General features: G+C 42.2%; 2 protein-coding genes across 2 annotated transcripts; one reads left to right on the top strand and one right to left on the bottom strand.

Annotated features, from left to right (window-relative positions):
- The first annotated feature begins 3,095 nt into the window (after positions 1-3,095).
- Positions 3,096-17,224, top strand: LOC114697695 (SNW domain-containing protein 1). Its single transcript, XM_037210753.1, has 11 exons — positions 3,096-3,223; positions 3,316-3,422; positions 4,549-4,653; positions 5,891-5,960; positions 6,436-6,501; positions 8,535-8,651; positions 10,228-10,369; positions 12,430-12,526; positions 13,864-13,981; positions 16,319-16,482; positions 16,562-17,224. Exons 1-11 carry the CDS (start codon positions 3,170-3,172, stop codon positions 16,758-16,760), a joined length of 1,239 nt encoding a protein of 412 aa, XP_037066648.1. The 5' UTR covers positions 3,096-3,169; the 3' UTR covers positions 16,761-17,224.
- On the bottom strand, positions 17,221-22,989 carry LOC114697706 (SRA stem-loop interacting RNA binding protein). Its single transcript, XM_028875997.2, has 4 exons — positions 22,845-22,989; positions 19,563-19,621; positions 17,747-17,854; positions 17,221-17,337 (listed from the first exon to the last, which is right to left on the bottom strand). Exons 1-4 carry the CDS (start codon positions 22,939-22,941, stop codon positions 17,263-17,265), a joined length of 339 nt encoding a protein of 112 aa, XP_028731830.1. The 5' UTR covers positions 22,942-22,989; the 3' UTR covers positions 17,221-17,262.
- Positions 22,990-22,998: the final 9 nt, after the last annotated feature.

The following is a 22,998-nucleotide window of genomic DNA, read 5'->3' as shown; positions in this document are numbered from 1 at the left end:
ATAAGAAGCAGCAAATGGCTCTTCTGGGCTAAGTTAGTATTGAGACTATATTGAACGTACATGATGACTACTAGGGAGCCATTTACTTAGAATCTCCCTGTAATGTCTACCGTGGAAAACTGGGCAAGTCATCACAATCTCAGTCTTCTTTACAGTATTAGAGAGTTTTCAGTTTGTGGTGGTACAGATTTTTCCAGCCTGAAAAGAAATAAGGCTTTTGAGGTTGGTTACTGGATATATGATCTTCATGTACTGCCCCTTATACTTTTCTCATTGTTGTGTGCTTCTGAGTCCCTTATAAAAATGAACACTCGTAAAAGTCAGTGTCGTTGATGGCTCTCATGTCAGTGGTTACACCTGGGCCAAACCCCAACCCTTCTCATCCTTCCATAGTAAGCTGGACATTTCAGTCGGCAGCTCCGGGAAATCAGTACTTTGTATAGAAAGTTCTGAGCCAGGCACTAGTGGCACACTTGTCCCTGCTCACTGGAGGGCCCTGGAGCATGGTAGTTTGGATCAGCCTGGACAGCACGCCCTCTTTTCTGTCTCTCCCCCTCCCGCTATCCTACATAGAAATAAGGCACCTCTAAAGGACATTTAGTCCTTCAGTTATACCAAAGAAGTCCCTGAGTGCCTTCTGTAGACCAGGGACTGTTGCAGGAACCAGAAACCCATTAGTGAGTGTTCTCATTGGTAACTAGGTATGATTTTGCAAGCCTTGTGGGTGGATATGAAGGTTAAATCAGTCTGAATCACATGCATGCAAGCAGAACCACATGGTATCAAATAATAAGCTCAGTAGGGCTGGAGAGATGACTCAGAAGTTAAGAGCACTGACTGCTCTTCCAGAGAGAGGTCCCAAGTTCAATTCCCAGCAACCATATGGTGACTCACAACCATCTATAATGAGATCTGGTACCCTCTTCTGGTGTGCAGACATACATACAAACAGAACACTGTATACATAATAAATAAATCTTTAAAAAAAAAAAGAGCTCGGTAAATATGAGCTGTGATCATTTTCATTGTTTTACAGGGTGACTTAGAAAAAAAGCGTAGTGTGATGAATGCTTTGAAGAGAGTAGACAAAGTGCTGAGGTGCAGAGTGATTGGGTCTGGAGGGGCAGGCAGACCTCAACCAATTTGGAACACAAGAGATTTAGAACTTGAAGAACTCTACACCCTCTTGGAACTGGGAAAACTACATTATGTTCTTCTGTGTGCCTGCGGCGGGAATGTGTGCCTGTAAGCAGGAGAGATGAGGCTGTAGGCACAGCCAGGTTAGAAGTAGCCAGTGTTTCTTGCACTGTTGCTTGAGTAGGAAATTGAGAACAGTTTACATCCCATTCAGCTGTTTGAAGAGATGCATGGTAGGTTACAAGTTTAGCTTTTAGTGGTTAATGTTGTCTTCTGAAGAAAAAAATGTGAAGATCACAGGAATTTTGTTTTCTACTCATAAATTGGATAAATTGTCCTTTTTTCTTTCTTTATTTTTTTTTTTGTTTGTTTGTTTGGGTATTGTTATGTGTGTTTCTTTTTGTTTTTGAGACAGGATCTCTCCCCAAGTAGCCCTAACAGGCCTGGAACTTGCAGTGTAGACCAAGCTGGCCTCAGACTCACAGAGATGGACTGTTTCTGCCTCCCAGGTGCTGGGGTTAAAAGCGTGTGCCACCACTTAAAGATTCATTTTTATGAATGTGGAATGTGTTTGCCTGTATGTGTGTATGTGCCTGGTGACTTGAAGGCCAGAAGAGAGTATCAGATCCCCTGGAACCAAAGTTACAGACTAGTGTGAGCTACCTTATGGGTGCTAGGAACTGAGCCTTGGTCTTTTATAAGAGCAGAAAATGTTTTTTAACTACCAAGCTTTCTCTCCTGCCCCATAAATTGTTCTTTTTAATGTATGTCTTTCAAAGAATGTCTAACAAAAGTATTAAAATCTAGAATATTTGTTAAATTTCTAGTATCTTTTTTTTCCTTTAAAGTCTGCCTGTGCATTTTAATGAAAATACTAGGGAAGTATTGATAACAAGCAAGCAAATGATCTGTTTCAAGAGCTCATCACATTAGGATCAGCCTAAAAGATGGTGTTGGTCCTGATGCAGTTCATAAAGTCATCCTGATGTTGAGTATAGAGCAAGTTATGTATTGGGATGATTTGTTTCTATTGTCAATTTCCTATAACCTGGAATCATATGGGAAAGGAGCCCAGGAATATTGTCTAAATCAGGTTGGCCTGTGGGCATGTCTGTAGGGGATTGTCTTGATCATTGATAACAGCAGACAGCCAGTTGTGGGCGCCACCATCCCCTCGGCAGAGGGTTTCTTGCACTATGTGAGTCAAGCGAAAGCTAAATGGGAACAGGCAGCAGAAACTCATTCATTTCTCCCTGCTCCTGACTGGATATAACCTGACCGGCTGCTTGAGTTCCTGCCTTGACTTCTCTCAATAGTAGACTCTAACTTGGAATTGTAAGCCAAATAATTCCTTTTCTCCCCGAGTCTCTTTTGGTCAGGCTGTCACAGAGACAGAGATGAAACTAGGACACAGGTATAAATATGTTTTTGTTTTTCTCTTACTCTTGTAGAAGAAAATATTCTGGGCTTTTTCTTTTTCCTTCATGTTCACTTTCCTAGTTTGTGAATAGAATTGATTCCAGAAAACAGAAACAATATAAATAGGATGAGGTCAATGGAATTTTCTAGGCCCAGTGAATTTGGAAATTATTTAGTAACCCGACTTAAATTCTGATGAGTTTTTAATCCAAGATAATGGTGCTATAGGCAATTTATATCATCATTAATTTCAAGTCCTAGTGAGCCTCAAAAATAGAGATCACTGATGCATAAGATTTTGTTGGCAGAATGTTTGGATTCTGACTTGATTAGAAGATCTCAAATAATTTAAATGCATGGGGTCAAGGGAAAGTGATCAGCTTGGAGCCAGGGCAGCAATTTGTGTACATATTTTAAGCTCCTTTAGTTTTAAAATCTGAATGACAAAACTGGGTATCCTAAGTGTGTAAATAAATATGCTGAAAGGACATATTGACATCTAGAGTGACTTAATGAGGTTGCTTCTCTCCATTCTATGTGTTCTAAGCCTGCTTGTGTTTAAACACTTTAGGTCATTTACAGCAAATACACTGACCTGGTTCCAAAGGAGGTTATGAATGCAGATGACCCAGACCTGCAAAGGCCTGATGAAGAGGCTATTAAAGAGGTAACTCGGAGTCGATATATGCCATTATTTTAGATGACTTTGTGTCCTTATTAATTTCCAGCTGCTCAACATGATGCTTCTTCTCATTTCAGATAACGGAGAAGACAAGAGTAGCCTTGGAGAAGTCCGTATCGCAGAAGGTTGCTGCAGCCATGCCAGTTCGTGCAGCTGACAAGCTGGCTCCGGCTCAGTATATCCGGTACGCACCGTGCTGGACCCTCTCACCAGCTTACCAAGCCAGTTATAAATGCAGTGTCTTAATTAGTGACTTTTGAAGCCTGTTGACTCTTGTTTGCAGAAGGGTGTTTTGTTTTTAAGCTTTATTTATTTATTTAGTGTATGAGTGCTCTGTTTGTATGTATGCCTCCAAGACAGAAGAGGGAATCAGAGAGAAGATGACATTGAATCAATCCCATTATTGATAGTTGTGAGCCCTCATGTGGGTGCTGGGAATTGAACTCAGGACTTCTGGAAGAGCAGCTAGTCTCTTAACCACTGAGCCAGCCCCAAGAGTTTGTTGTTGTTGTTTTTGTTTTGTTTTTTTGTTTTTTGTTTGTTTGTTTTTTGAATGCCTACGTTATGATGTTAACTGCTGTAAGCTGGGTAGGGTGGCATATGCCTAGGCAAAGACCTGTGAATCTCTTGAGTGCTAGGCCAGCCAGGGCTACATACTGAGACCCTGCCTCAAAGCAAGATGTTAGCTGTTGTGATCTTCAAATGGTTGTTTTGGGCTTGTGGGGTTTTGATTTTTCAGTTTTTAAGAAAATAACCATTACCTATGGTAAAGGCCCAGACCACAATTGTTTATATTTATTTATTGCTATTTTATATGTATGGGTGTTTTGCCTGCGTGCCCATTGCCCAGCGAGGCCAGAAGAAGGAGTTACAGGAACTGAAGCTGCAGGCAGTGGTCAGATGCCATGTGGGTGCTGGGAATTGAACTCCGGAAGAGCAGTCTGTGTTCTTAACTACTGAGCCATCTCTCCAGCACTGGCAATTTTTGTCCATCATGTAGACTTAAAAGTAGGTGCTAGTTTTAGACCTGCAAAGCTGAGCAGGCAGACTTCCCAGGTGGAATGTGGAAAGGATGAGGAGGGAAAGTATGAGCACTGGAAGTCACTAACCACTTGAGTGCACATTTTGTTGGATTCGGTTTCTGTTCCTTTTCTGTCTGCTTCTGGCTGCCCTGCCTAAATGTATAGTTATTTTATATCAGTACTTTCTGAAAAGAATTGAAGTATAGGCACATGGAACTCTAATAGGAGATAAATGCCTACCAAAAGCTTGAACTAATTGCACCTTTAATTTTCATCTACTTTATTTAGCTATACACCATCTCAGCAAGGAGTAGCATTCAACTCTGGAGCTAAACAGAGAGTTATTCGGATGGTAGAAATGCAGAAAGATCCAATGGAGCCTCCAAGATTCAAGTAAGTATCTGGCTTTATGAGTGTCTTAAATAGAGTTTCTGTTGCTGTGACGAAACACCATGACCAAAAAGCAAGTTGGGGAGGAAAGAGTTTATTTGGCTTACACTTCAGCATTGCTGTCCATCACTGAAGAAAGTCAGGACAGGAACTCACAACAGGACAGGATCCTGGAAGCAGGAGCTGATGCAGAGGCCATGGGGGGGGGGGGGGCGCGGGGTGCTTACTGGCTTGCTTCCCATGGCTTCCTCAGCCCACCTTATAGAACCCAGGACCAACAGCCCAGGGATGGCACCACCCACCATGGGTTGGGCCCTCCCCCTTTGATCACTAAATGAGAAAATGCCTTATAGCTGGATCTCATGGAGACATTTCTTCAACTGAGGCTCCTTCCTCTGATGACTCTATAGCTTGTGTCAAGTTGACACACAAAACCACCCAGAATAATGAGGATCAAACAAGTGTCTCATGTGTTCGTGAACAAGTGACTAGATAAGCAAACATTAGTGCATCAGCCCCTGCAGTATTACTGGGCCAAGTAAAGGAATAAACTACTATAACATAGATGAGTTTGAAAACAATTGTGCTACATGAACGAAGCCGGACAAAAACAAGTAATACAATGTTATGGTTCTGTGTGTAACTCTAGAAAATGGGGTCAGCAGTCAGGCTCAGAGGTTAAAGACACTTACTGCCAAGTGCAGTGACCAGAGTTCAGTTCCTGGGACTCACATGGCATTAGGAGAGAACCCACTCCTGCAAAGTTGTTCTCTGACCTCCAGATTTCCCAGGGTTCATACCCCGGACACACACACACACACACACACACACACACACACACACACAATACATGATTTTAAAAATTCTGGAAAATGCAATTTTCTTCTTAGTTATAGACAGGTGAGTAGTGGTTGCCCATGGAGAAGAAAAAGTAGGCACAACACGTGCAGAGGTTGAGATGACGAGGATGCTTGCTGTCTAGCTTCTGTTATCCAGGGGATCGGATTGCACACTTCATGTTTAATTAATTATGGGTTAGTTACGTCAAGCCATGAGGACATTGCACTGTGCAGTGGTAACAGTGTGAGTGTTAGTAGCTAACAAAACCAAGCACGAGGTGTCCATGAGCATTCATCACAACAAAATTAAAATGAGAAGGGAAGACTTGGGACCTGGTAACCAAAAAGTAACTGAGAACTTCGTGCTCTGATGATTTGTTTTCCTTTGATATATTCTTCAGGATTAATAAGAAAATTCCCCGGGGACCACCATCTCCTCCTGCACCTGTAATGCATTCTCCTAGTCGGAAGGTAATCCTTGCTGTAGTCACATCCCCTGTGATTTTTAATTCATAAAGAGTCCCTCTGCCTATAGGTCCAAGTCACCATGATAGTTAAACCTTTTTCTTTTACAAGAGCAAATACGGAGACCCAGTTAGGACTACAGAGCACAGTGTAGTGCAAACATTTTATGCGAATGTTTGTGAGTGTTCGCTGCTACCACCAATAACTCGACCTCTGCTTTCAGTGGAGTGCACAGGATCTGGTTGACGCCCACAAGGGTGGGTTTTCAGGCACGTTTAAGTATGGAAAACTACTGTTGGGCATTTGTAATATCTGCAGTCTTCTCCTCTCTTTCACAGGAGCTCTCCTCTGGCGAGAGCCCACTAGACAGGAGCAGTGTGCACTGCTACAGAGACTTTGCTGTTCGTGTGTCGGTGCATGGGGTCTGTCTGGGTTGGAGTCAGACTGTAGTAACAGTGTCTCTCCCTCACCTGTGTTTCAGATGACTGTCAAGGAACAACAGGAGTGGAAGATCCCCCCGTGTATTTCCAACTGGAAGAACGCAAAGGTGATTTGTCGGTCACACGGTCTGTTAGTACCGTCTCCTGGGGGTTGCTCAGGAAGGGGCTGCAGCCTGGCGACATGCCTCACTGCCTCACTTAGCTAAATGTTCACAATGAGAAGTTACTACTGGGCCGGGCGGTGGTCGCACACCTTTAATCCCAGCACGGGGGGTGGGGGGGGGGGGGGCAGAGCCAGGCGGATCTCTGTGAGTTTGAGTGAGTTCCAGGAAAGACGCAAAGCTACACAGAGAAACCCTGTCTTGAAAAAAGAAGAAGAAGTTACTACTGCTGAGAGCGGGGCTCAGTGGGAGAGCACATACACACATTCCAGCGTGTGAAACACGGGGGCACCACCAGAGTGGTCGAGACAGCTTTGCGGGATGCTTTCAGTTACACGCGGCATGTTGCTATACTGGGCGCGTGAATGCCATGTAAATCTCTGGCATATCAGAAGCTCATAGAAAAGGAAGAATAAGAGCAAAATACCCTATTGATTGAAGATGTAATTCCTCGTGAAGGTCAAATTTCTAGGTTAGAATTATTTCCAGAAAAAATTAAACCAGTCTCAGGGTCCACGTGAGAAAGGAGAACAGTGTTTGAATCCCCAGTTACTCTGCTGTGTCGCCAGGCATGGTAGTGTTGTGTGCTTGTGATCCCTGCACACATGAAGCTGAAGCAGGAGGATAACAAGTTGAAGACTCCTCTGGGGACATCACAAGATCCTGTCTAAAAAGCCCCAACAATAAAACCTATGTGTAGCAGAGCATGGTGGCACCCCTGAGACAGACAGAGGCAGCAAGTCTATAGGTTCGAGGCCAGCCTGGTATAACAGTGAGTTCCAGGACAGCCAGGGCAAACAAACTGGGTATCTCAGCTAACTGCCAGAGCTTCTGGGAGTTAGTAAAAATCTTTAAATATGGGATCCATTTCCTAATTCGTATTCCTTATAGGCTTAGAGTCACTTTGATAGGTGAAGGCAGTCACTTAAAGTTAAATAGTCATCCTCCACTGGAGTGGCTGTCCAACTGTCTTCCTTGGGTTGATTCATTCATTCTGTGTAACTCCCTGATGTGTTGAGATGATTCTGTGTAACTCCATGATGTGTTGAGATGATTCTGTGTAACTCCCTGATGTGTTGAGATGATTCTGTGTAACTCCATGATGTGTTGAGATGATTCTGTGTAACTCCCTGATGTGTTGAGATGATTCTGTGTAACTCCATGATGTGTTGAGATGATTCTGTGTAACTCCATGATGTGTTGAGATGATTCTGAAACCCTGCGGACTTTGTTTACGTTTATGGATTCTTTTAGATGGGAGCTTCTTTTTATTTTTGGTTTTGGGGCCACAGTCTCACTCTATATAGCCTAGAACTTGCTTTGTGAGCCAGGCTGATCCTGAACTTATAATCCTCTTGCTTCAGCCTCTCAAGTGTGGTTACAGACCTGTACCCCCATACCCAGCCAGCACTGTTTTATGTTAGAGACAGTGGACACAACAATAGTGTTTGGGAGAAGAGTTAGAAATCTGGAAAAACAACCAGGCATGAAAGTCCCATACACGTTGAGCATATTCCCTGGGTTGTAGCAGTTGATCTGCGCTCTTATGACTGGTGGTTTTACTCCTGGAGCAGCTGTTTGACTATTGGACAATGACTTCCTTTTTCTGAGATCCACAGTTATTAACACAATCACTGTTTCAAAGCTTGGGCTCTTGCATCTTACTGTTGGTATTGTCGTCTTCGATCACCCACTTCCCGACTCTGAACTTGTTGCTGTCACCTCAGCACTTTGACTCGTCTTCCTCTGTGAAGTGGAAAATGCTGTGGTCCCAGCATTACGTAGTTACTAGGATGATTAGACAGTGGATCCTCCATCCAAAGCACCTAGTGTTTGTTGTTTTCCATAAACAACTAAGAAAAGTGTAAGAAGAGTGAGAAACAGAAATTGGAGTGTTCTCAAATTGGGCATGCACTAGGCTAATGTTCCATGATGGCTGTAGCTCAGCGGAGCTGACTTGCCTTCTGCTCTGCCTTCAGGGTTACACAATTCCTCTGGATAAAAGGCTGGCTGCTGATGGAAGAGGACTTCAGACCGTACACATCAACGAAAATTTTGCCAAACTGGCTGAAGCTCTGTACATTGCTGATCGGAAGGTTGGTCATTTCCAGTTTGCTTAATGTTCTGTGCACCCACACCTGTTCACCTCGGGTACTAGAGAGACACTAACTCGTGTGTGCTGATGACAGCAGGGACTAGTTACAGCTCTGTCCGGAGCTGTACCCACCAGTGGTGACCCTGCTCCCTCTCAGCACACAGAGTGGAGGTGCTAGATCCTGTTCTACACCGAATACTTTTCTTCTATTTTAGATGTAGATGATCCCCAAAAGGACGGTTATAGGAAATGATAGGGAAACATTCCAATTAAATGCTGCATAAAGTGGCATTAATGGTATTGGCTATTGATATTACAAATAAGTGCTGTATTAATATGCACATGCACATACAAATAAGTAGGTTCTTGTTTTTTGTTTGTTTTTTTCCTTAAGTCTTTCAGATGTAGACTAAGCTTTTGTCTTAAGCTGAAATCATACTTAACATTTTTGGTGGGTTTTTGTTTTTAATATTTATTATGTATACAATGTTCTGTCTGCATGTATGCTTGGACACCAGAAGAGGGCGCCAGATCTTATTACAGATGGTTGCGAGCCACCATGTGGTTGCTGGTAATTGAACTCAGAACCTCTAGGAAGAGCAGCCAGTGCTCTTAACCTCTGAGCTATCTCTCCAGCCCAGGGTTTTAGTTTTTTTGTTTTTTTTTTTTTTTTTTTTGGTTTTTCGAAACAGGGTTTCTCTGTGTAGCTTTGCGCCTTTCCTGGAGCTCACTTGGTAGCCCAGGCTGGCCTCGAACTCACAGAGATCCGCCTGGCTTTGCCTCCCGAGTGCTGGGATTAAAGGTGTGCGCCACCACCGCCTGGCGGGTTTTAGTTTTTTAAGGCAGGATCTGACTAAAGTCTTTCAAATGTAGACGAAGGTTTCATCTTAAGATGAAGTCATACTTAATTTTTGGTAGGTTTTGGTTTTTTGAGGCAGCATCTGAGTTTCAAGCTCAGGCCAGGTGGAACTCATTGCAATCCTTCTGCCTCAGCCTTCTGAGTTCTAGATTGCAGGTATGTAGTACCATGTCCAGCTACATTTATTTACCTATTTACTTTGAGACTGGATCTTGCTGTGGTTTAGTCTGTTTTATTTTTGAGACTGGGTCTCTCTACATAGCCCTGGCTGTCTTAGAACCCACTCTATAGACCAGGCTGACTTCAAACTCACGAAACCCACCTGCCTTTGCCTCCTGAGTGCTGGCGTTGATGACATGTGCCACCGTGCCCAGCAGATGCCAGACTGGTTTTGAACTCGTGGACTTAGATGATCTTCTTTGTGCTGGGATTACTGGTGCTCGATGTTATGCTCAGCCAGCATCTCATTTTTAGATTGTTTCTGAGAAAGCATTAGTGATGTGCTTGACTTATAAATCAGTTGGGGTCTCTGTAGTTGCAGCTATCACCATATTCCCCAGAGACAAAAGGCCAGCCTTCTCGAGTCTGAGTCTCTCCAACAGCGACAGATAAGAATTCTAATTCTTTGACCCAGCAGACCTCAGGAAGATAGTTTGAATATAACTGTCAATACTTACCCTGCGGTGTGGCACACTTAACATCTCACCTCACTGAACAGGCTCGGGAAGCTGTGGAAATGCGAGCCCAAGTGGAGAGAAAGATGGCTCAAAAAGAAAAGGAGAAACACGAAGAGAAGCTCAGAGAGATGGCCCAGAAAGCCCGAGAGAGGAGAGCTGGGATCAAAACCCATGTGGAAAAAGGTATGACTGCCTCATTTTGGAATTTGTATAGTGAACAATGTATATCTCATTTTAGAATACCTCTGTGCATTGTGTGTTGGGGGTGGGGCATGTTTTACAGCAAACAAAAGTAGTGTGTATGTATAAGAAATATTTAGATATTTCAGAAAATGTAGAAGTGGGGGGTGACCTCCTTCCTTACTAAGCTGAAGTAGAAAAAAATGAAGTACATATTTGAAACGAGTCTTCCATATGGAAGTACACTAGAAATTCTTAGTTTTTCATTAATATTCAGTTGGTCCTCTGTATCCCTAGGATCCTCAGCCACAGACTAGACTAGTTATGGATTGAAAATATCTAGGTTGGCCAGTTGGCATCTGTATCCAAACTGTGCAGGCTTGTTCCTGCCATTATTCCTAGAAAATATGGCCTGTCAGATGTGTGTATAACATTTTTATGTAAGGGACTTGAACATTCACCCATCAAAGTATACATGAGGTCTCTGTAGGATATTGAGGGACAATTATACTTAAAAAAAAAAAAAAAATAGAATAGCCTGGCTATCCTGGAACTTCATATATAGACCAGGCAGGCCTCAAACTCAAAAGATCTGCCTACCTCTATCCACTGAGTGCTGAAGTTAAAGGCGTGCGCCATCACAACCAGCCTCACAGTTATACCTTTCAGTTTACATTATTGCTATTGATAGGCTTTGTCAATTTTTAGTCCCATTGTGGTTTTCTTAAAATTTAGAAAGAAAATATAAATTCCCAACTAAGTCAATTTGCCAACGTTGTAAAATAATCTGGAGTTTTACTGATTTGTAGACTAATGTATCTTGTAGTCATTAAAATTGCCAGTTTTCTGACTGGCTTTGTTTAGTGATTGACATTAGTGTATCGAGTCTATTATGAGGGGAAGATGAATTTTTAATTCACAGGGTTTCTCTGTGTAGCCCTGGTTGTCCTGGAACTGGCACTGTATGTAGACCAGGCTGGCCTCATACTCAGAGGTCTGTCTGCCTCTGACTCCCAAATGCTGAGATTAAAGGCATCTGCCACAATAGTCCTACAGAATTACGGTGAATTCGTAATTGTAATCAGAAAAGCTGTAAGGATGTGGCTCAGTTCATTCCAAGCACCCAGTGTGTGGCATTCTTTTTTAGACAGAGATCTTCAGCCAGATGGTAGGACAGGGTAAGATACAAGAATCCACTTCAGTAAACAGAAAGACAAGGAAAGGTCATCTTCACCATGTGTGGTGGGGCGTGCCTGTAATACTGGCACCTGGAGGTTTGAGACGGGAGGATTGCAGCAGGTTCATGACATGATTGGTCTTCGTGGTGTTCCAGGCCAGCCTGAGTTACATAGATCCTGTCTCAGAAAAGCAGGAGAGAAAGGGAGACAGAGTTATTTTTGTTGTTGTTTTATCTGAAGGGGAAAAAAAAAAAGTTGGGTTTTTTTCTAATCACATGGTAGTACAGCACTGAGGAGGCTGAGACAGGAGGATGGAAAGTTTGTGGACAGCCAGAGCCACTTAGTAAGAGCCTATGTATGTCAAAAAAAAAAAAAAAAAAAAAGCCAATCCCAGAACTAAGGAAGTAGAGGCAGGCAGATCTCTGAGTTCGAGGCCAGCCTGGTCTACAGAGTGAGTTCCAGAACTACACAGAGAAACCCTGCATCCAAAAAAAAAAAATCAATGAGCATTACTGAATTTTCTTCTTCACCTGTATGCTCACCCCACCATCTCAGTCCAGCTTTCTGTTTAGGTGCATTTCAAGTAAATTGAAGGCAGCTGACATAAGAGTCCACAGTCCACAAACTAATTGGATTTAAGTTAGTAACCTGCAAGTAACCTTAAAAGACTGAGTGTGACCACAAAGAAGTGGTCGTGCACACCTGTAATCCCAGCAGCAGGGGAAGTGGGGGCAGGAAGGTCCAAAGTGTCAGGCTGGCCTCAGTCATATAGTGATGCCCTGTCTGAAAAACCAAAAAAATATGGCATTTTCTAAGGTTAAAGATCTTGTGCAAAAATCCGAATAGCTAATGCGGTGACGATGTAATTTTCAACTGTGTCCACAGAGGATGGAGAAGCGCGAGAAAGGGATGAAATCCGTCATGACAGGCGGAAAGAGAGACAGCATGACCGGAACCTCTCCAGGGCGGCGCCTGATAAGAGGTGGGTCGCTAGCTGGCATCGTTGCAAGTTAGGAAAGGGGGCATTTTGAGTTCTTGAGCTTGGTAATAAATTAGCAATTAACTTTGTCTTAACAGAATTGACTCTCCCTGGAAGGCAGCCTGCCCTGCCATCACCTTGTAGGACTAGTGTTTAGTATGGAGAATAGTCGGGGTAGGAAAAAGGGAATCAGAAGGAGAATGTGTGCCTTCCTGTTCAGGTGGTGGGATAAGCTGGTTATGTGCCTGTGTGTAGACAGAAAGCCAGCTGTCATAGCCTTAGTGACATCCTTTCTGTGCCAACTACTGTGCCTAGTACAGTAGAAAGTTTTAAAAGAAGATTCTGGACTTTCATGAGTAGTTTGTTTTAAAATTCAGAACAGAGCTTTTTACAAATGGGAAATTTTTACAGAAATGAAGTGGGACCAATGTATAGGGACGTAAGTAGAAATCAGGGAAATTTGAGATTCACTAATGGCTGAGGACTTCTGTTATTTCAAAGTCCAGAAAACGCTGTGCTGCAGAGGTGGAATTCGGGGTTCAGGTGAAATGCAAATATGAAATACTTTCTTTCTGTATGAGCAATTTTCCCTGCTCTGGTTATCCTAGGAATTTATATCTTAAATCATCTCTGCCTTGTTTAATTGGCATATTTCTTCTCTCTGGATAAGTTTAGTTGGGGAAGCAGAAATTGAACCCATGTAGAAGAGAGAGGACTGAGAGAAGTATGCACATGGTCAGTGAGTTGGTGACTTGCTACATTGTGAAGGACAGTGGCTCTGTACAGAAATAGGGCTTTTCAAACCAGTAAAGTGGCTGTGAGAATTGATGACACAGAAAAGCTGTGAACTTGTAATTGGATGAAAATAAAATTGTCCACAGAAATATTTTAAGACATGAGCATTGTAAAGTGGTGACAGTTACCATGGTTTCATTGAGATGCTGATTGCATTTATACTAAAACAGCAGAGGAATTAGTGTAATGTCAAAAGCCTTTCAGAGAAATCTAGTCATTGTCATGTTTTCCTCAGCACCCTGGTAGGATAAAAATTACTACATATAGTTAGGTCAGGGCTGAGTGTGGCCTGCTGAAAAGGATTGATGGTATGTGGTGCATTCATTTGCATCCAAGAACCAGTCTCTTGTGTGGACTCCTGCCCACCTTCTCTGAAGTTCTGTAAGAGCTGCTGATGTGCTTGTGCATTATCTGAGAATGTATGCTCATGAGACAGAAACATACCACATTCATTTCCTTTGCTTCTGAAAGTGGTTGTATTTATATTGCATATGTCAATCTTGTCTGTAAAATATGTTCAGTTAGTGACTGTGTATTTGACATAGGTCAAAACTGCAGAGAAATGAAAATCGAGATATCAGTGAAGTCATTGCTCTCGGTGTGCCCAACCCTCGCACTTCGAATGAAGTTCAGTATGACCAAAGGCTCTTCAACCAATCCAAGGTATGAGGAACTTAAAAACAGCTTTGTCTTGGACACTGGTAAGGATGTCTTTCCTCTCAGGAAAGTACATACTTCAGATTTGGATTAGCCAAGGGTATGCCAGAGTGGTGACAGGAAAAATTTGGAAATTGTATGTTTTTACTTAAAGACAAAAGTGCAAGTTGGACATGGTGGCCCGTGTTTCTATTCCATTTCGGAGGCTGGAGAGGAAGATAAGAGTTCAAGGCTAGCCTGGGCCTGGAGCACTTCTGATTGTGACTTCTTAGAATTGGCTGTGATCTGAAGCGCTGGTAGACAATGAGAGGAATTGGGGGATGAGAGTAGATACTGCTACGTCTACGTCTCTTCTTTCTCTGTTACTTTCTCTTAATTTTTTTGATTTGGTTTTTTGTTTTTTGAAACAGGGTTTCTCTGTGTAGACCAGGCTGTCCTGGAACTCACTCTGTAGAGTAGGCTAGCCTCCCAAGTGCTGGGACTAGAGGCATATGCCACCACCTCCTGGCTTTTCTTTTGTTTCTAAAACAACTGGTTTCCTATAAAACCACCTCTTGGGTATTTGTTTGTTTAGTTTTGTAGCACCATTGATTTGAAATATTTTTAAATGACGCTTTAGAGCTGGAAATGTAGCTCATTTGGTAGAGTGCTTGTTAGCATGCTTGAAGCACTGAATGGGATCCCCAGTATGACATAAACCAGGTCTGGTGGGTATGTCTGTAATGCTAGCATTTGGAAGGTAGAAGCAGGACGATCAGGAGTTCAAGATCAGCCTGGGGTGCATGGGATCCTGTTTCAAAAACATATATATACTATGGAGCTGTATTATTAAAGTAGTAGACTGTCAGGAAATCACATTTCTAGTATTGGTTGTAATTAACCAGCCTAGAACAGTTTAATCACCTATTGTTGACTAATAACTTCCCATAAGTCAGTGAGATGAAAGATATCTGTGCCCCTGCCCTCAAAGAACCTTCTGTTGAGTGTGCATACATGTACAGTGTAATGTTAGTGTTTCCTGGATATAAAGCTTTGACTTGATGGTTTTAGAAGATAGGGAGATAGCATTTGAGTAAGTTCTTCTGAGTAACAGTCACTTTTTTTGATACTTTTTATATTCTGGCATTGTTCTAACTCTATCTCGGTCCTTTAAAACACTTTGTGGGGGGTGGGTATGAAGCTATATTGTTTTCATTTTTATTTTTCCATTTTCATTTATTTACATGTTTGCATGTGTAGGCACACATGTGTACATGTGTGTAAGGCCAGGCATTGATCATGGGAATTGGCCTTTATCACTTTTCCTCCCACCTTATTCTCTGAGGCTGCGATCTCCTGTCTGCATCTTCAGAGGATGAAGTTGCAGGCCAGCTTCCATGCCCGCCTGTCATTTACGTGGGTCCTAAGGATCCAGACCTCATGCTCATGGAGAAAGCGCTTCAACACTGAGCCATCTCCCAGTCCCCTGTTATGTTTCATAGATAATTGGGACGAGGTTAGGTCATTGACGGAACTCAAGAGTCAACCCTGACTGCTTTGATGATGCCAAAGCTTTTTTCTTTTCTTTTCTTCTTTAAGATTTATTTATTTATTATGTATACAGAAGAGGGCGCCAGATCTCATTACAGATGGTTGTGAGCCACCATGTGGTTGCTGGGAATTGAACTCAGGACCTTTGGAAGAGCAGTCGGTGCTCTTAACCTCTGAGCCAAAGCTTTTTTTCTTAACCGTTATGCTTTAAGTGGTGAAAGGTTGTATCTCTTATAACATTAAGCTTAAAGCTTTTCGAAATTGGGTGAAAATTTTTAAGATTTTCATTGAGAGCCTAATTGTCTTGTGCTTTGATAATGATGTTCTCGGGCAGCTAAGGTGACATTTCTCAGCATTACTGTCAAATACTTATAGTAGAATCCTTCAACTTTAATGGCATTGCTAGTCAATTTTTAAAAATTAGTTTTGACCATATTCACTCCCTCTCTTCAACTCCTCACAAATCTACCCCACCTTCCTCTACACACCCAATTTTATGTCCTTTATCTTATGGCTAGTCAAAGCTTTTGTTGTTTTGAGACAGGGTCTTTTACTTAGTTCTGGCTATCCTGGAACTTGATATGTAGACCATAGCCAGCTTAATCAAACTTTTTAGTGAATACCTTAATTTAATATTAAGTTTCTAGGTAAGGACTCAAATGTATTTGAACAAGTTTATATATCTTTTAAATGTTGCAATTGGGATTTTTTGAAAATTATCTGTAAACTTGGAAGTGTTAATTCCTCACAAGTATTCAGATTCAGCTTTGGATAAATACACATTTTTATTTAGTGTCATTTATTTTTCCACAGGGTATGGACAGTGGATTTGCAGATGGAGAAGATGAAATTTATAATGTGTATGATCAGGCCTGGAGAGGCGGTAAAGATATGGCTCAAAGTATCTACAGGCCGAGTAAAAATCTGGACAAGGATATGTATGGTGATGACCTAGAGACCAGGATAAAGACCAACAGGTACCAAAACAGACAGTTGACTGTCCCGTTACACCAGTAAAACAAAGGTAGTTCATGACCTCTTCTCTTTCTCCCCTAGATTCGTTCCTGATAAGGAGTTTTCTGGTTCAGACCGTAGACTGAGAGGCCGAGAGGGACCAGTTCAGTTTGAGGAAGATCCTTTTGGTTTGGACAAATTTTTGGAAGAAGCCAAACAGCACGGTGGTTCTAAAAGACCCTCTGATAGCAGTCGCCCGAAGGAACATGAGCATGAAGGCAAGAAGCGGAGGAAGGAGTAGATAGGCCTCTCTTCAGAGCAAATGAACTCTTATTCAACAACCTAATGATGCAAGTCATTGGGAAACCCTTTGTAAATGATCAGGATAAAAACCAAATCTGGGCGATAGATCCCAGCACTACTTTTTATTCCAGGAGATGGGGGGTTGAATATTCTACTTTGGATTAGTTTTTTTAAAGAATGGGTTATGTTTGTGCTTCTCCCACCGTGCAGCACTTATAGGAAATACTGCCCTGCACAGAATGAAGACCACTTCCTTGTGTGTGACACCTGCTAATCCAGGGGTAACACTTTGTGTAAGAACTTTATGAGTAAAATTACCCCAGACGGTGAGTAGGATAACGTCCACACACTGGAACTATGCCACCAAACGTATTTGCCCTGTCGTTCTGTTTGGCCTCGCAGTGGGGAAACTAAGGTCTTGCTTAGTGCAGCTCTTGTTTCAAATAAAAACATTGAGAAAAAGTCTCAGTTACTTTTATTTACTGGCTAAGACAATAATCTCAGAAGTCTTTCTCTTCATCAGATGTTTGAGCCTCTTCTTGCAAAACCCTTGATTTCTGAGCTTGAACATGGACCTGTAGGGGGGGAAAGCACTGTGTGAAAAGGTAATGCTTATCAGAAACATTAAAAGCAGAATTTACCTATTTGTAAGGATACCATTTTATGAGAGACTCAGGTGGTTGGTGTCTTCCCTCTGGTAATCAACTAAAACTTCTTCGTCTGGGGGAAAGGCAAGATGTCAGCCCATCTGCCTACACTCCTGTTTCCACCCTTCTGCGTTCGTCCGCCTGGACAAACTGTCAGAGGGTCTTCCATGGGGAAGAACACTCAGTGGAACATGTGCTTCTCTTATGTGCAGCGCTCTGGAGTCAAGCCCTCGCACCAAAAATAACAGGGTCTTCATGTACTTTCCTCAGCGACCTTATAGGACACCAACTGCTTTTTAAAAAGCGACATGGAACAAATGTCAACAGAAATACTTACCTTTACTCCATCAATAATGTGATTTTCCTGCTGCAGTGCACTCTGAAGTTCTTCCCTTGAGGAAAACTGAACCCAACCCATGCCTCTGTGAAAGCCAGTCTCTTTGTCCTAAAAGTGAAAATATAATAGAAAAGAATTAACTAAGAACTTGATAAAGTTTCCATTAGCTCCACCCATATAAAGCTACCAACTTTTTCATTCACCAGAATTGGATCACAGACAATGCATATCGGTAACCCTTACTACATACCCTCCTGGTTGCCCAAGGCTAAATTCTAGCATTATCCTGCTTGCCTACTGGCAATAGAGGAAATAGGAACAAAGCTTTCCCTATCTTTCTAGATGCAGATCAGAAGAACAGTGCACTTAACATGGTCAAAAGGTCTAGAAGCAAACCTCTAACGGTCAAAGGAAACGGACCACTGAAGTACTCATTTCACTGTTTCCTTGTTTCTAATGAACTACTTACTACGAGCTGGAAAAAACCCCAAACTTAGTTGCATCTGGTCATTTCTGAGACCAGTGAACTTTGTCACCACTACCTCTGTCATCGTATGCTCAGTTTTGATGTTTATGTGCCTGTGTAAATGTATGCCATATGTACATGGGTAACCATGGAGTCCAGAAGAGGGCATTAGATGCCATAGAACTGGAGTCAGAATATGTAACTTAGTAAGACAAAATATGGGCCGCTGCCGGCGGTGGTGCACGCCCTTAATCCCAGCACTCAGGAGGCAGAGCCAGGTGGATCTCTGAGTTTGAGGCCAGCCTGGGCTACAGAGTGAGTTCCAGGACAGGCACCAAAACTACACAGAGAAACCCTGTCTTGAAGGGAAAAAAAAAGACAAATTATAGCAAACATGATAAGAAACAGCTTCCCCAATCAGGATCTATGGCAAAGGGGAATGGGCTGTCACCAGTACGATATTAAATGTGACCGTCCTAACACACTAAGAGAAACACCTTTGCTGCCAAACGGGAACATGGTAGCACATGCCTGTAAGCCCATCACTCAAAACTGAGACAGGAGAATTGTGAGTTCGGGAATAGTAATTTTGAGGACAGCTTGAGCTACATAGTGAGGTCTTGTCTCAAAAACACAAATTTTAAAAGAATTTTGCCAGAGGCTGGAGAGATGGTGCTCTTTTCGCGAAGCTGGGACAGCAGAAGGAAGGGTGAGATTTAGCTCTGAGCTCTGACCTCTCGACTTTCTCTTTTACATTGTTTCTGTGTTTCTTATTTAATAAGACGGTTGGTTACATCTACAGGTGCCCTCTTCTGACGTGCAGTCATACATGCAAACAGACCACTATATACATGATAAATAAATCTTTTTAAAATTGTTAAAAAGGAAATTATGCAATTTTAGCATAATTTCTTTGTTTTGTTTTTGGAGACAGGGTTTGCCTGTGTAGTCCTAGCTTGTCATAAAACTCACTCTATACACCAGGCTGGCCTCCAGCTCAGAGATCCACCTGCCTATGCTCCTTGAGTGATGGGATTAAAGTCATGCACCACCACCACCAGCAGCAGCTAAAAAAATGTTTAATTAAATATCTGTGATAAAGTATTGTATGCTTTAATCAGTATCACCCACAAGTTTATCAACAGATTTTCTGAGAGTTTCACTTCATTAGATAATGTATTTTAAATGCTGATAAAATAAATCAAAAATTAAATAACTTTTTTTCTCTTCTGGCAGTCTGAGTCTGAGGATCAAACCCAGAGCCTCATACATACGAAGCAAGTGCTCTACCACTGAGATATATCCCCCTCCACACCCCCAACAGTTTTTTGTTAATGTTTTAATACTCACAAAAGGTATGTTACATCTTCTTATATGGCCAAACTGAGCAAAGTGTTCTCTCAGCTCACCTGTAGGAAAGAGAAAGCATATTAAAATAAGTTTGTGTATCTTGCATTCGCTATTGTAGATTGTAGATAAAAATCAGAAAGAGCCCAGAGTTCCTGAACTTCTTTGCATTCCCTGAGTCTTAAGATTCCAAAAGCTACAGGACTGACTATTGCTGTAAAACACCAGATCTGGAGGTGTGATGGGGGCATGGACAGATAAACAGCTGGCCAGGCTGCAGTCTCCATCCTCAGGAGATACTCTTCTCACAGCGGGTACGGCGCTGGGTGTGTGAAGACAATCCCTGTAAGCGGAAGGTATAAATCTTCACAGCCCAGTGTCCTGCCAGATGCACTGGAGATTTCCAAACTAAACCTCAACTTCCTGGTCTTCGATCAGTCCTACCTATGCTTCCTGCCTTACTTGCTTCTGCTGGCCTAGTTACTATCAAGTACAGCAAAGTTAATTCTGTCCTATCCTGTGGATTTCCATCCTTGTGTCTATGGTTCTCATCCATATGTCACTATCCTTATCTCCTCCAATCTAAATTATAAGGTTTCTTTTGTTTTTCAGGCCGAGCTAAATTATCGAGCTCATACTAGAATACAATACTCTTCCTGTGAGATCTCACAAGGTTCACAGTACATGATCTTAAAGATAAAGCTGCACAGTCTCTTTCTCTCCTACAGTGGTTGTAGGTTTACATTTTTTTTTTTTTTTTGGAGTTGAGGATCGAACCCAGGGCCTTAGCAAGCGCTCTACCACTCACTGAGCTAAATCTCCAGCCCAGGTTTATATTTTAATATTACTTGCTGATGTCCCTGTGATGATCTAAACGAGAACAGCCTGATATCATAAAAGGTTCCCACTTCCAATAGCACCACAGGCTAAGTAACCCAAATCCTTGGCATAGGGGCCAACGAGAGACATTCAAGGTCCAAACCACAACACTGCAAGTGTTTTCTAGAATTTTTACCGTTTTTTTAAGACTTATTTATTTTATGTATATGAGTACTCCATCTGTATGTATGCCTGCATACCAGAAGAGGGGATCATATCCCACTACAGATGGTCGTGAGCCACCATGTGGTTGCTGAGAATAGAACTCAGAACCTCTGGAAGAGCAGCCCAAGCTCTTAACCTCTGAGCCATCTCTCTAGCCCCTACTATTTGGTTTTAAATATGTGTGTTTGGTGCTATTTTGCCTAACCTCCAGTTTTTGTTCTGTGAGGCCCTGATCTTTCTGACCATTATGGCCTCTCACAAATTGTTTGCTTAATGAAAGGATGAACTGGGGGGAAAAAATGTTTCAAAGTTGCAATGTTACTACTGAGTTTTAAAGATTACAAGGCAGCCCTTACGGCATGCAAACTTGAATCTACTAGATGCTGGTGAAAATCCTCAGCCTTTCTACAAAGTTTAAAAGAATATGCCTGACAGTGGTGATGCACGCCTTTAACCCCAGCACTCAGGAGTCGGAAGCAGGAGGATCTCTATGAGTTTGAGACCAGCCTGGTCTACAGAGCAAGTTCAAGGAATAGTCAGGGCTATGCAGAGAAACCCTGTCTCAAAAAAGAAAGAAAAAAAAAAAAAAAAAAGGAAAGGGAAGTACTATAACAAATAACACTATAGTGGGCTTGGCATTCACCAAGATGAAGCACAGAACCTATTTCTAATCATACTGCTACATCTGAGCTTTAAGACAAAAAACAAAACTAAGAATATTACTAAGATATCACTATAGTCTATACCTTTAAGGGGGCTGATCTTTACATGAATAACTACCAAAAAATAATGTTGGATTTTAACTTTGGGTGAGCAAATTAAAAAAAAAAAAACTTAACCAGGCATGGTAACTCACCTATAACCCCAGCACTCAGTCTATAAGGTAAGCTATCAACTATTTTGAGATCCTCTCTCAAAGTAAAATAAAGGCTGGAGAGATGGTTCAGCATTTAAGTGTACATACTGCTCTTACAGAGGACCCAAGTTCAGTTCTAAATACCCACGTGTCAGTAGGGTTCACAAATGCCTGCAGTTCCAGCTCTTGTGGATCCAATGTCCTCTTCTGTACTACACAGAGAAGAACCTTTATTCACCTGCACATATCCACATAGACATATATACACATAAATAAAAACTAAATCTAAACTGCAGCTGACAGAAATCAAAGGGGGTGATTTTAGAACCAACTAACCCTCTATTGCCAGACTAGTCTTCTTCCCTGCACTTCAATTTTAACCATGCAGATAACTACCACTAGTTAAGTACGTACACCCTAGCATAAATCTACTGAGTTTACACATAAACTCTTTTAATCCTTTCTCCATTTCGATGTCAAGGTATTACTGATTCCACTTTTTGGAAAATTAAACAGGCTCTCTAGTAAGGTCTTACATTCAGTTCCTTATTCCCATATTATTCCCCAAGTAATTCGGATTATGCAACTATTAAAATGAGTAGTTTGGAATTCTAACCCAAGCAGTCTGACTTCAAAGTCCACTTCTCAACCACAAAATACAACCTCCACCTATAAGCTGGTCAGAGACCTCACTAGCAGTTCAAATTCACACACTGCAACTTTACTCTTCTCTTAGTTTGCGCCTCTTAAATTCTAAAAGCACAAGTTGTCTATGGCAGGAATCTGGAATGTACACCTTTCTCCTAAAACCAGCACGGATGCTGTCAATTTTATCTTTAAAAACTATGTGCTTCTGACCCCTCCCCCTTGACCAGTTCCCGAGTCCAAGTTTTCATCTTTGAACGGAATGAAATCTCCTTTTCTCTCATCTTCACCCCTACATTCTTGCCGCTTTAAAGCGAAGCTCCCCTGAGGTCAAACTAGCTCCCTCTGAATTGTAAATGTCCAAGGAAGCAAATAATAAATTTTTCCACCAAATCACTGGGTAAGGTCGACTGGCACCCTAAAAGTTGTGGGGGTTTTTTGGGGGGAGGGGGTGTGGGGAGGTATCCCTAAACAGTTAAAAGGAAACAAAATTTTCCGCGCAGTGACTTGCTCAAGAGCAAACCACTTGTGCTCGCTTCAAAAAAAGATCAGCATGGCCCCCTGCTCAAGGATGACACGCAAATCTGCGAAGCGTTCCATTTATTACAAAAATTTTAAAAATTAAAAAAATTAAAAAGGCAAACTACCTGACCTAACCCATCTACCATGCTGACTTAAGTTCTCCACAAGGTCTTACGAGTTACTTAAACATAAAAACTGCGCCCTTCTCCATCACTCACTCGCCGCCGCGGTCCAAGGAATTTTTCTGATAAAAGCAATGTGCCGACCAGCACGCGTTTGCAGCGCCATGGCCCGACTCACGGCGGAGGCTGCCATGTTAAAAACCTGAACGAATCTAGACCGGGAAGGGCGGGGGGGGGGGGGGAGGAGTCG

This window comes from Peromyscus leucopus, chromosome 14, assembly GCF_004664715.2.
Source record: "Peromyscus leucopus breed LL Stock chromosome 14, UCI_PerLeu_2.1, whole genome shotgun sequence".
NCBI lineage: Eukaryota > Metazoa > Chordata > Mammalia > Rodentia > Cricetidae > Peromyscus > Peromyscus leucopus.
The sequence above is the reverse complement of the archived record's forward strand: the minus strand, read 5'-3'. Positions and strand labels throughout refer to the sequence as shown.